The sequence below is a fragment of the Medicago sativa genome, chromosome 4, assembly GCF_051527215.1.
Source record: "Medicago sativa cultivar Bolivia chromosome 4, Bolivia_mono, whole genome shotgun sequence".
In the NCBI taxonomy this organism is placed as follows: domain Eukaryota; kingdom Viridiplantae; phylum Streptophyta; class Magnoliopsida; order Fabales; family Fabaceae; genus Medicago; species Medicago sativa.
Window position 1 is genome coordinate 62371644 of NC_140752.1, and position 13514 is coordinate 62385157.

The window sequence follows — 13514 nt, forward strand, 5'->3', positions numbered from 1 at the left end:
TTTTGTTTAGGAACATTCAGAAATCTTAAAAAGTTCTCATGTAAAAATCTTTTTGAAAAGTTCTCATGTTTAAAATTGAACACTCCATCAGGGTAGTGTTTAGTGCCAAAAAAAATCTTTGAAAGTAATTAATTATGAAAGACTCGTTATATTGTTAATTTACTTCCAAGACAATTAAACGCTTGACGAGAACTTGAAAGACAACTTTTGGACATGCGTAAAAAGCAACATTGGGGGATAATCAAACCAAAATAGCTGGGAATTATCACTTAACAATGTTATTTAACAGAGGATCAACAATAGAGAAAACAAACAAACTCCACGTTCATCATGTCTAGCAAAATACATCCAAAAACTACCCAACTTCGATGAACCCAAAATAAGAGCAAGGTCTGTGAAATTTATGTAAGATTCAGGGCACCATGCCTCTCAAACACCACACACCGTTCCTTAGGCTTCTGCAAATCTGTGTGGTAAAAAACACAACATGAATTAACTCCCAGTGGATAATGCGGAACTTAAAAGATATGTAAAATCTTAAGCCTTGAAGATAAATATATATATATTATGACTTACCCAAGCTCAGATAGCTTTTGATGAGCCTCGGCATAATCAGCAAAGAAAGCATCTTCATCCTGCAATCATTGACAAATGAGAATTCTCAGATTAACTTATCATCAGATATAATAATTTCATAATGCCAATAATATGATGAAAAGGATTATCATAGGAATATTAAATATACATACGGCAGCATATTTCTCAACAAGTGGGCGGAATACAGGGTCGCTCAAAAGTGCCTTATCACTTGGCAACTGAAGAAGGCCTTCCTTCTCACCACCCAACAACTCCCTAATCATTTCAACAACATCAATAATCAATAATAAGAATTTAAAACACAAAAAAAAATAGGGCAATGGGTGAGAGATAATGTTTTTAACAAGACTCACTTGAAGTATGAGTTGTCAAAAATGAGAGGATTAGAAGTCCATGGGCCCTCAAATCCAGAACGCTCCTTGTGTGCAGCTCCCTACCAATTACATTAAGTATAACCAAAACAGTCACAATCTCAACGTTGAGAATAGTCAAATAAGTTACTTTTCGTAACAATTAAACAAGTTAAAAATAAAAATTTGCTGATATAAACATCACAAATCGCACAACCACAATGCAGCCATAATTTAAAACTTAGATAATTATGCCAGTATCAAAATATCAAATGCACAACCACAATGCAGCCATAGTTTAAAACTTTGATAATTATGCCAGTATCAAAATATCAAATGCAACAAATACTATACTCAATAAACACAAGTTTAAAGTCAATACATACAATGGTGTGGCCACCAGACAGAGCAACGATGTCCTGGTCACTAAGCCCCATAGCTTTGCCAAACACATCCCTCAAATGGTCAGAACCTGCAAAAATCAAGAATCAAATAATGAGCCAAACAACTACAATCAATTGTAGGCAATAATTCACATCACAAATCCAGAACACTAACCCTTGGTGGCATCAGGCAAGCGACCCTCTGGTGGTGGCTCAGGCTTGTCCTGATAATTAAACCAAAACAAAAGGACCAATTAGCCTCCAAATATAAAAAATAAATAGGGTGAAAAAGAAAGATACATCAGCAACTTTTGAGACAAAAAGCATTTCCAGTTATCACATGTGGTTAATTACAAAGTAAGAGACAAAAAGCATTTCTAGTTATCACATGAGGACAGGTTAATCATTGCAATGCTATCTACAAGTTGGTTACCAACAGAAATGTATGAAATCCAAAAACTCATTGATAAGGACTACAGACAACTTTCAAAACAGGCATATAAATGAAATCCAAGAACGTGAACTGCAAGACAAATTTGTTCCGTAATAATTGCAAATGCGTTTCAAACAGGCAATCAAAACTTACAAATATTTTATGTACATGTTACAAATATTAATCAAACACTTTACAAAAAAAAAAAAAAAAAAAACTCAAGGACATAATTCCTATCATTATATACCACATGAAAAGTTATAACCAAAAATTGATTGTCAAATCATGTCAATTAGATTTGCAAACAAAAGATACAACCAAAAAGTTAAAGAAACATCATAATTTGTATTGAAAGAACACAAAAATACCATTTACATCAACAATGAGAAACCAAAAGTAGTAAACGTACCTCCCTACCGGGGTGGAAAGGAACTTCAGGTCCACCAGTAATCTCAACAGCAACAACACCAGCCAACTGCATAACCACAAAAACAAACCACATAAATAAATGACTGAAATAACTAAGATCTAACAAATCATCACAAAAAATACAACAAATCACCTGGTAGAAATCAGCATAGCTAATGATTGGGAATTGCTCCTTAAGAGGCTCCAAAAGCCTAACAGCGATATCAAGACCGTTGTTAGCACCATGAGCAAGCTCAGCTTGGTGCTTGATGGTTCCGAAAGGACCACCAGTCTTTGTCTTTGAATCAAAAGTTCCAGCAGAGTGCCATCTACACAAACAAATCATAACACACAAAAAAATCACACACAAATCATAACAAAACAAAAAAAAAATCACACTCAATTCATAATAAAAAGAACACACTCAGTTGATTACAAAAAAATAATCATACAATTCATCACATAAAAAAATCACACAAATCATCAAACCAAAAAAAAATTGCACCCGATTCATCCCAAAAAAATATTCAAACAGATCATTACCAAAAAATCTCAAACAAATCATAACAAAAATAAAATTACACAAATCATAACAAAAATAAAATTACACAAATCATAACATAAATAAAATTACACAAATCATGACAAAAATACACGAATAATTACAAAGAAAATAATCAAGCGCAAATTTAATCAAACAATCTAATAAGTGAGAATCTAACATAGACACGATCCTACAAAAAATAAGCAGAAAATAAAACTTACGCCAAACGGAGCATAAGAGGAGCGCATTTCTTCTCAGCGATGAAACCTCTGAGCTTCCTCTTCGCCTTCTCAACAGCCTTTTGGTAATCAGCACTCACGGTTGGGTAAGATTTTCCCATAGCTTAAAATTTCTGCAACAAAATCAAAATCACAAAACAGAATCAAAATCAGAAACAGATTATCGCGTTTGTGAAGAAATCGAAGAAAAATAAGCTCAAAAAATGGATCTAAAAACACTGACTCAAAAATCAATGATAATCAACTTCGATTCTGAGAAAATAGGTGAATCAGAAGAAATTTTTGAGCGGAGAAATTGAGAAATGAACTCACCTCGAAATCTAAGAAAGAAAATGGCGAAGATTGTTGAACCCTAACAGTGACACGAGGAGAGCACAAGCCAAGAGTGAAGAAAGAGCGTGTGTTAGAAACGAACAACACGTAGTTATAAGGAGGAGAAAGTTCTAGAGGGTGATTGTGAGGCGTTGGATGGATGAGATCGTGGGGTTATGATTGATTTGGAAAGTTAGATGGTTAAGATGAACTTGGACGTGTGAATACACGGTGTGATTTGATTGGGTGGGTGAAGTAGGTTTCGTCAATGATGACGAATGAGGATGCAAGAGAAAAAAAAGATTAAGAAAATGTTGAAAGGTCTTGGGTTTTTGTTGAGATGCGTGAAAATGGGTTTCTTTGCACGATGAGTTTTATGACACCACACTAGCCACATTGTTGACTGTAATAATATTCTTTAATATTCTTGCTCAAAAAAAATATTCTTTAATATTCTTTATTGTTTATTTATTTCGGAAATGAAAATGTCGCACACAGTTTTTTTTCTGTTGAATTTTTTTTTATAAACAATATCTGTTCATTGATACTCCCTCCATTTCAAAATAAATGTCGTTTTAGCCAATTGTAAACAGATTAAGGAATGGAATAAAGTAGTCAATTGTCATAGCAATTTTACCAAATTATCATAATCAACTATTGGTTTGTTTTTCATTAAAGAAAAAATAATACTTTGGAAGTAGTGTAACATAATATTAATTGAAGGGTACAATTGAAAAGAAAAAGTTATTATTGCATTAGAAACTGAAAGCGACGTTCATTTTGAAACAATTTTTTTTGCTAAAACGATACTCATTTTGAAACGGAGAGAGTATAATACGTAATTGATTGAGGTTAAATTTGAATCAAATGAACATTACATTAAAATAAAAAGTCAAACAATGTTGCATTATGATGATAAAATTTTAAACAAAAAACACAGAGAAAAAAAAAACAATTGGTTTATGTAAAAACCAATCATTTAGATAATTGTGTGAATATAGCATGGTGCACCAAGAAAAATACTAATTGGTCAAAAATGTTTGTAGCAGCTTTGGATTGCATTTAGATGACCAGGAATAAATTCATTTTTCAAAATTACTATGTGTCTAACATACATTAACCGTTTGAGTCCAATTTGCTAAATAATACCGTTTGAGTCCAATTTCCTAAATGATAATCTCCCATAAAACTATTTTATACTTCATCTTCCTTGAATTCATTTTGGAATTAGAAAGAATAAGTACCAATTATTCTCATTGGAGATTGAAGAAGTGTCGCGACTAAAGCGAGAATGCAAATATTTGTGTCCCTTAATTCTTTTTTAATAAAAAAACAGAGCAGCGATATCATATTTCAAAAATAAAATATGTTGGACTCTAGGGTGTGAACGCGTTCCGCTTCGGAAGATTCCGTTCTGGGTAACGTTAATGTCCCCGTTGAGACATGCCATCTCGTGTTCATTAAATTATGAGGAATGATATTTTGACATCCAATTTTCAACAACTTTTTAGAGACAACATTTTTCCTCCATTCTTATTGGACAATGACAATAGAGAGAGAAAAAGGAAGAGAGAGAATGAAAGTATAATGAGAGTATGAAAGAGAGTTGTCACAAAAGTTGTTGAAAATTGGTTGTCAAGATATCATTTCTCTTAAATTAAACAATTTGATTAGTTAATTAAATACTACACGTAATCATTTGATTGCAACTAGGATAATGTAATATACCTCGAATCATTTCTATTTTTTTAAGGGAAATGTTAACTTGTGCTCTTAAGGCACAAGTTTAGAAGCCAAATGTAGAAATATTGTATTGGAATGCGTGCATTAAATTTAATCTTTAATGTTTTAAAGAGTTGAATGCACAAAATTTAAGATAATATTTATTTTTTGGGATTTCTTAACATGTGTCCTAAAGGCACAAGTTAACACTACCCTTTTGGCAAACAGATATGCCACACATCATTGAAATAAAGTGTATAATACTTTTATTTTGAAAGATATATAAGGTGCATGAGACATGAAAGTTGCAAATAGCAGTTGTCAACTTCCAAGTTAGACTTTAACTTTGAAATATTAACATGGACCTTCTTAACTTGTGTCTTAAGGGCATAAGATAAAAAACTAAATAAAAAATTTAACATTAGAAATTGTGTATTCATAACCTTAAAAACTTATCTTTTTAATACAATATTTATTATTTAATTCTATTTTAAGGTACTTATCTTGTGTCATAAGGGAACAAGTTAGCATTTCCCTATTAACATATAAAGAAATGTTAATTAGTGCTCCTGGGGTACTGGTTTAGGACTTTAAATAGTAACTTTTTGTGAAAGTTTGTATAATAGGAGTAAAGTGTATTGGAGATCAAAAACTTTGATATTTTTATAAAATAATTACTTAATTTAGAATACTTAAATAATGCCTCGAAGGCACTCATTAACAAGACCCTAATATATATTATAGTTTAAACTTCATTTGAGACGGTTACAATATGACTATTAGGGTTATCATTAGTAATAAAAAAAATTATTTCTTAAAAAAAATTCCAGTTGATGTAAATTATTAGATATCTTGCTCATCAGTTATTGTTTAAAATTCTACAATGATAAGTTATGTGTAAATTTCATTGTAAACACTCAATGAGTTTATGGTTTTTGCTCACCTTACACGAGAATGTGTCTCAACTTATCTAAAAAAATTGTAAATAAAAAAGGGCATGAAACCTTCAAGGAGAAAGAGGGGCAGTGGTGGAGATTTTGATCCAAGCCTTCACCACCCCGTAGGGAGGGGAGCCAGAGAGAAACATTGGGAAGGTTGGGAGGAACACGAGGAGTGGGAAGGATAATTGGACTGTTATGAGTTCACAGATAAGGGAAATCAAGTAATCGTGGATAAAATAATATTTTTGAAAATACGCACATTTACAGTTAATATCAACAAATGGTTTATCAGATTTCTTAAAATTTGTGGTTGGGTCTAACATAACCCCACAAAATCGGCTTGTTAGGTGGGAACTGACCCCACACACATTATCAAGTCATATTTTATCCGATGTGGGATTTCTTTAACACGCCCCCTCACGCTCAGGCCCAAGACTGGACATTTGGAGTGTGAATGTAAAAGATGGCTGACCTGATATCGTAAACCAAATAGTAGGTGACCCAACAAATTTTGGAGGAGGTTCTGATACCATTTTCTACCCCATCGGCCAGCATCCTTGCTCTGAATATATATCTTTATCTCCTCTGTTCACAAAATCACCATATTCTACCCTCCTTCACTCAAATGGTTGGTCATTCCACCTTCATTAATGCTGGAAATTCGTAAATCACTTAACAACTACAAACGGTGACACATTTCACTCCATTTTCGCCATCACCAACATCAAATCAATCATATCAGTGACGTTGGATAATGATTCCGACCTTTATGTCTCATGGTCGACGTTGTTCAAGGTCTAAACATGCGTTCATAACGTGCTTGGCCACATCATTCCACCTATTGATGAGTTAGAACGTTAAAAACGACAACCACTAAAAACGACTTATAACTCTAAAAGTGTCTCAACGCATACGTTCTACAGTGGATGTATGCCATATCACACATGACATTCTTAACTCCATTCTTCGTCAATGATGACATGACTGGACTATGGTGGAACCGTATTGTAGCCATTTTCCACAACAACAAACATTCGAGAGTTTTCCAACTCAAGAACAATTTCAACAACGCCAACTTTGAGGATTTTCCCTCTACCAAAGCTTGTTGCAACGACCTCAAGCTCCTGGCCAATCAACTTGCCAACGTCGACTCATCGGTCTCTAATACTCGTTTGATGTTAAAAATGATTTTCGGGATTACATGTGTATACACTGGTTTTGTAACACACGTCTAATAACATGATCCACTATCGACGCTTGCCACCGCCAAGTCATGTCTAGAACTTGAAGAATCACCCATGATTCAAAGTGTTGCTCGTGAATCCAACTATTCTTCATCGCAGGTTGCCCTTCTTGCCAAAACACCAACCTCAAATGTCGACCTGACTCCTCAATCTTCCTATCTAAGAAATCAGAATTACCAGCACCGCGCAAACAACAACTCTCTTTATAACCGTGGAAAAAAATTGAAAATTTTTGGTGGTTGAACCTCGGACAGAGGCGGTAGGAGCAATGCTGACAATTTCGACAGCGGTGGTTACTCATAATAGTCGAGGTTTTTGCCAACAATGGGCTCCTTTGTCACCTTCTCCTTGCATGTATCAATCCTACAATTGGGCTAGATAAAATGGCGGAACCAAACCATCACAATCAAACATCACTGATAGATATTTGGCACGTGTAAAAAAAATTATCGAAGTAGTAATAAAGATCGTATCCACAAGGACTGTATTAATCTCAGTAGATTTGGGTGCAAATAATAGTAAATAGCAGAAAATAATGTTTGTTTGGAAAATTGATTTGAGATGAATGCTTAAGCCGATGAATCCACTATTGCCCTGTATGATCCGTTTACCTCCCTTTCCTCTCAATAATTATTCGTTCCTTAAGACAAATTAACTAAGTAGTTTTGATCAATCTCTTGACTCAAAACCATTTCCTAAGTTATAACCGTTTAATCTCTTAAACCGGTTGAATAACCGCGAAAGCTAGGTCTGAACGTTAATTCCTAAGTCATAACTCGCAACTTCCTATCTCTAGTTTCATATGTAAAGTTAAACAAAATTATTATTTCAGGATTAACAGCTATGGTTAATAGTCAATTAATTCCTAAGATCAATTAATATGATTGAAAGAAGCTAGGGCTAGCAGTCATGAAAACAATCATAAGAAAAACAATGAACACAAATAATTCTGAATAAAGACTGAATAATATTGATCATAAAGAGAGTTTCAACTATTGATTCATATATTACAATAGGTTCATCGTGGCTCAATCAATCTAAGAGTTTAACTACTCATAACTAAACAATCATAAACATAGACAAGAGTAAACATACATAAATTCGGACCAACTATGAGTGGGTATGAAATTCAGGGCATGTTCTTCGGTCTCCGTAAAAAATCGCCCCTTAAAACCTCGGCCGCATCTGGCTTTTATAGACAAAAAATTAGGGTTTCAGGAAAGCCCATCATCGTGTCACGTTTCGAGACAATCGTGGCACAATCACTTCATTAATCTGACGTGGTAGCAAACTCAATAAACCATCGTGGCACGTTTTGTGATCCATCGTGCCACGAAAATTCCAGAAAGTCTCAATGAGTTCTGCATCCCTGCAACGTGCCACGATGAAACCCAACGTGCCACGATTTCTTCAACTTCCCTTTTGTGCTCTTGTCCATTTTTGATCTAATTTAACCATGGATTACAAGTAATTTACTCTCTATATGCCATAAAAAGGACATAAAGATGATTAAAATTCTAGTTTTGATGTGCAGTCATCAATCACTAACTCACGACCATAGCCTGCAAACTTTAATGCTAATGGGCTAACTTCAACTGACATAGAATCTATTCTTCACACTCTCAGCCTTGCCCAACCTGATCCCTCGCGGTACATGGACATTGGTACAACGTCTTGTTAGAACTTCTTCTAATATTTTGTGGACTGCAATCAATTGTTGGTTTTGGTTTTAATAAAAACATATTGATGTTGTGATCAATTTGATGATGTTTATGTCCTCAATGAAAGTGATCGATAAATACTAGGCTTTGGGACACTTAGTATAGTTTATGTAGAAACAAAGTGAATGCCGGAACACTAGGGCCCATGATGAATGGTACCTAAGGTTGCACGGTTATAAATAGAAAGGCTAGGTTTTTGTTGCTAACACTATAACTATTCTGCTCATTAGTTGTTTGCCTCATTGAAAACCATAAGTCTGAAGCATGTGAAAGGCAAAGGAAGACTCTTCTCTCAAATCTTCGGTGAGTTTGGGTAATCATGGTTTCATTAAGCAAGTGTGCTTTAATTTCACATAATAATTACATGATCTTCGTGATTTAATTCTTACATGTGGTATCAGAGTCTAATATTATATGATTTAGAACCCTATTTTCATTATGAATTATTAAAGTTTATCAGGTTTAATTATTGAGAAAATAGTTTTTACGTCGTTAAGGGTTTATCAGCATATACTTGTTTTACTCTTCGTCGATTATCATTAAGCATCTTTATATCTGATTTCTCTTGTTTATTTATACATTATAAGTTAAATTCAGATGTGGTGACCGGTGAGCAGTTGCGATTCTAGCGATCGGGTCATAACGAAGTCAACTTCCAGGGGATTAGGTTCATATTGTTACTTTATTGTTTGATTCATACTAATGTTTTATCATTAATTTGATTTGGTTTATGAGGGGTATATATAGCAAAATTCAAGTTTGCAATGGTCAAAGGCCCTTTCCGGTAGCGGGCCCAGAAAGAAAATTATGGTGGGAGATGTATATATTAATATTTGGTTTATGTGAGGTATATATAGCAAAATTAACGGAAAGTCCTCAAATATTGACATGATGAAGGGTTGGGCTGAAGCCTGCTGATGTTTTTGACCCTTTTTGTGTGATTTTCTATACATACCCCTGTTTAACACAAAGATTTCCATATACACCTTCTTATAAAACAAAATTGGTTGTTCGTAATAATGTACCAAAAAAATTATTATCGAAAAAATTGGTAATATTTTTTTGGGCCCTTTTTTCCTAACAATATGCCTCACTAATATAAAAAATATTGGTGATATTTATTATCCAAGAAATTGAGATAATTTTATAACAAAACAAATTATAATTTAGTTGAAAATAGGCTTACTAGAGAAATTAATCTTAATCTTATCTTAGGTTCCAAAAAATTAAATTATATCAGTGCAGTAATGTCTAACTTTCTTGAATTGATCGAAAGGATTGCAAAAAATTCAATCAATACAGTTAAAATTTCATAGGTGTTAAAATTTTAGTGTCTATTTTTCAGGTGCTAAAATTTCAGTCTACTTCGCAGGTCTTATTGTTCTCTGTTTCTCCAGTATTTTATTTTGTTTTGGTGTGTATGGAGTGTTTGATTTATTTTCAGATGTTGCTTAAAAAAGCATTTATTTGTCATGTTATGCCTAAGGCCCAAAATACTCTAGGAGCGGCCCTGAAGTCGTGTTAACTTATTTTGGAAAAATACTTTTTGGACTGAAAACTTTCAAAACTATAGATTCATCAACTACAATTTCATCTTTCCATAGCCGAAGTACATATTTATCCACAACGTTTTCTTTGATCTTACACTCCCAATAAACATCAAGAAAGAAGATGAATTCGTTAAGTATACTACTTTACTCGGTTATTAACAAAACATAATTAATTATACTCCATTATGCAATTAACAAAACATAATTAACTACACTCATTATCTAGCAATATATATTTCATTTTTCAGACTTTGCCAATGGATCTAAGGGGCCGTTTGATGGTCAGGATAAAGAGGCAGAATAGGATAACCATATCATATCCTATTCAAATCTTGCGTCTGACGCACCGAATGGATATGATAAATTAAACCTTTGATTAATTCTATCATGTCAAGTCTTTGTATTTCCTATCCTAAGTATAGGTTGGGTTAGAAATATTCTATCCCCTTTTCTTATTTTGCCCACGCTCTCGGAATCTGTCTTTTATCCTATCCTCTACCTTCGCCTACCTCGCTCTATCTCCATCTTCATCTTAATCGCTCATCATCTTCTTCCTTTTTGTTTAAATATTGTAATTTTTTCCTTGAATATTTGATTTATTAGGTTGATTGTTTCCCTAATTTCATATCGAAAGAGATACGGTGAAAACATTCATTAACATTTCCATCGTAGGTTGATTGAAATTGTTGCGCTTAATTGCTTCTTTCTCTTCTTCACGTTCAATTGGAAATTGCTTTCTAATTTATCCACCAATATGATAAAATAATTCAATCATACCAACCCAAAATAAAATATTCTCCACCGATTAAATATTGGATTTAGCATCTAGTTATTATCCATCCTTAATTTTTCTTTCTTAATTTTCTTTGTGATAATTTTGCAGATACTTGTTTTTAATAAAAATTAAAATTTATAATTCCAGTGGTTTCTTTTAACATAATTGCTTTGGGGAAGAAACAAATATTGAGGGAATGCAGCGAAACAAATATTGAAGATGATATTTCTAAGGTTATTTTATTAAGATCTGGTTTTTTTGAAGAAGATGATAACAAGGATAATTTTGTCATTTTATTATGATTTATATCCTATCAGGTCATTATCAAGTTGTGCATCAAACATATGATATGATAAATGTTTATCTTGTCTATATCATATCATATCGTTATCCTGCATCATATCATCTCATATCTTTATCATATCCTAACCATCAAACGGGCCCTAAGTAATTATGTAAAGGAAAACATAACTCATAGCTTACTTACCTTGTGTGGTGACGATAAACAAAAACATCCTTTTGATGTTATAACAAAAGTGAAAAACAATCAACATGTAACTCAAATTGGAGTATATGGAAAATTTTCTACTGGAACAATAACCTCAAAGCTGGAGATTAGATCATATTTAGATTCCCTCTTATAGATCCTTTTGAAAACTGTCATGCCTTTAAACTTAATTTAGATTAGGTGTCGTTTCTTAAATGTGTGTTATTAACCTTTCTAAGTTTGACTTTTGTTGTGAGATTTAATATTTCTGTTTCATAGTCTTGTAATATTATATGTATTGTCTGAATTATATTTCAAGTTTATAATCTTGTTATATTTAATCTATTGTGTGAATTGTATTGCATGCTTGTCATATCTTAAAAATACTCTATGTTATGTCATTTACCTTACTCAACCCATATGCATCCTATTATATAATGCATGTATCGACTAGATATCTTGATTCTTAATTTACCAATTCTCTCATTAATTTCGATCACACACCTCCACGGTTGCTTTTACCATAAATAAAGTTGTAACTGCTGACCAATGTCTACTTAAATAAATTGTGTAACTGTCACTCATACCCTTCCCCAAGCTAAAACGTTTCCCAGAGATAAATTGTTGCATGAACAGTTGAGATTCTTCTACTAAAACAAAAGCACATTGACTACAAAAATATAAAATGACACAATTTTGGTTAGAATATCAACTACTTCTCCAAACCAAACAATGTCTTCAATTGATAGGATGCTTCAGGAAAGGACCAAAGAAGGTTTCTTAACTGCATGCATCTTTAATGAGGTAAATATTTTATCAAACTTTGTCATACTCAACAACATACATATTAAAATCAAAACTTCTAATATATTGCTTTTTAATTTGTTTTATTTATTCATGTTGTTATTATAATCTTCAAATCTTACTTATAATATATTGTGTGCACTTGAAGATTTACTTAACCGATTAAACATACTTACAAATAAATTTGCTACATTCTCCTAACTAAATCAAGTCATCTCTGTTTATGAAACTATTATCCATCTTCTATGATTTTGCTGACCATCTATATGAATAAGACAAATACTGTCATGGTTTTTTGCTATATAATTTGTCTTTGACAAAAACATCATTCATTGTTTAAATGAGACAACTATTCATCCAAATAAACATGAATATATAAAACAAATTAAATGGGCGAGTTAGCTCCGTCTAATTTAATGGGAAGAAAATAGTTAGTTTTGAATAATTATGACGGACTGTAATTGAGACTGTATAGTTATACTTACCAACTGAGACGTTCGCAAGTATTGTTATTTTTTGGATAAATCATATCCAGACACAAACAAGCCCATCAAGAGCAATAGTAAAATAGAGCTCACCAAACAACGTGTCGGAAATAAAACCATGGCAAAAGAATGCATATGGAAGCAACAGACCCGCCATTGAGAAGATGAATATGAAACACGGAGTTATCCTAACCTTTTTCAACCTTTGAGATTTGTTTTGCAGGTGTTTAACGAAGCACCGTATTTTTTTAAGATTGTCTGTTTTGCAGTTTAAAGTTGAAACACCATATATAGAAAGCCACCATAATTTAGCTCAACAAAATGAAGAAAAACACCATAAACACCTTCCCCACGTGGGAAGCCGCCTTATCCTATAGGGGTAAGGAGAGCATTCAGAAGAATGTCGTAAACACCTTCCCCACAGGGGAAGCCGCCTTATCCTAGAGGGACAAGGAGAGCATGAAGAACGCCGTAAACACCTTTCTCACAGGGGAAGATGCCTTATCCTACAAGGGCAAG

At 33.1% G+C, this 13514-nt stretch overlaps 1 protein-coding gene across 1 annotated transcript; it reads right to left on the reverse strand.

Annotated features, from left to right (window-relative positions):
• Positions 1-238: 238 nt before the first annotated feature.
• Positions 239-3354, reverse strand: LOC146930506 (L-ascorbate peroxidase, cytosolic). Its single transcript, XM_085707955.1, has 10 exons — positions 3267-3354; positions 2937-3067; positions 2326-2500; positions 2173-2238; positions 1506-1554; positions 1334-1419; positions 951-1030; positions 750-852; positions 577-635; positions 239-466 (listed from the first exon to the last, which is right to left on the reverse strand). Exons 2-10 carry the CDS (start codon positions 3053-3055, stop codon positions 451-453), a joined length of 753 nt encoding a protein of 250 aa, XP_085564081.1. The 5' UTR covers positions 3056-3067; positions 3267-3354; the 3' UTR covers positions 239-450.
• Positions 3355-13514: the final 10160 nt, after the last annotated feature.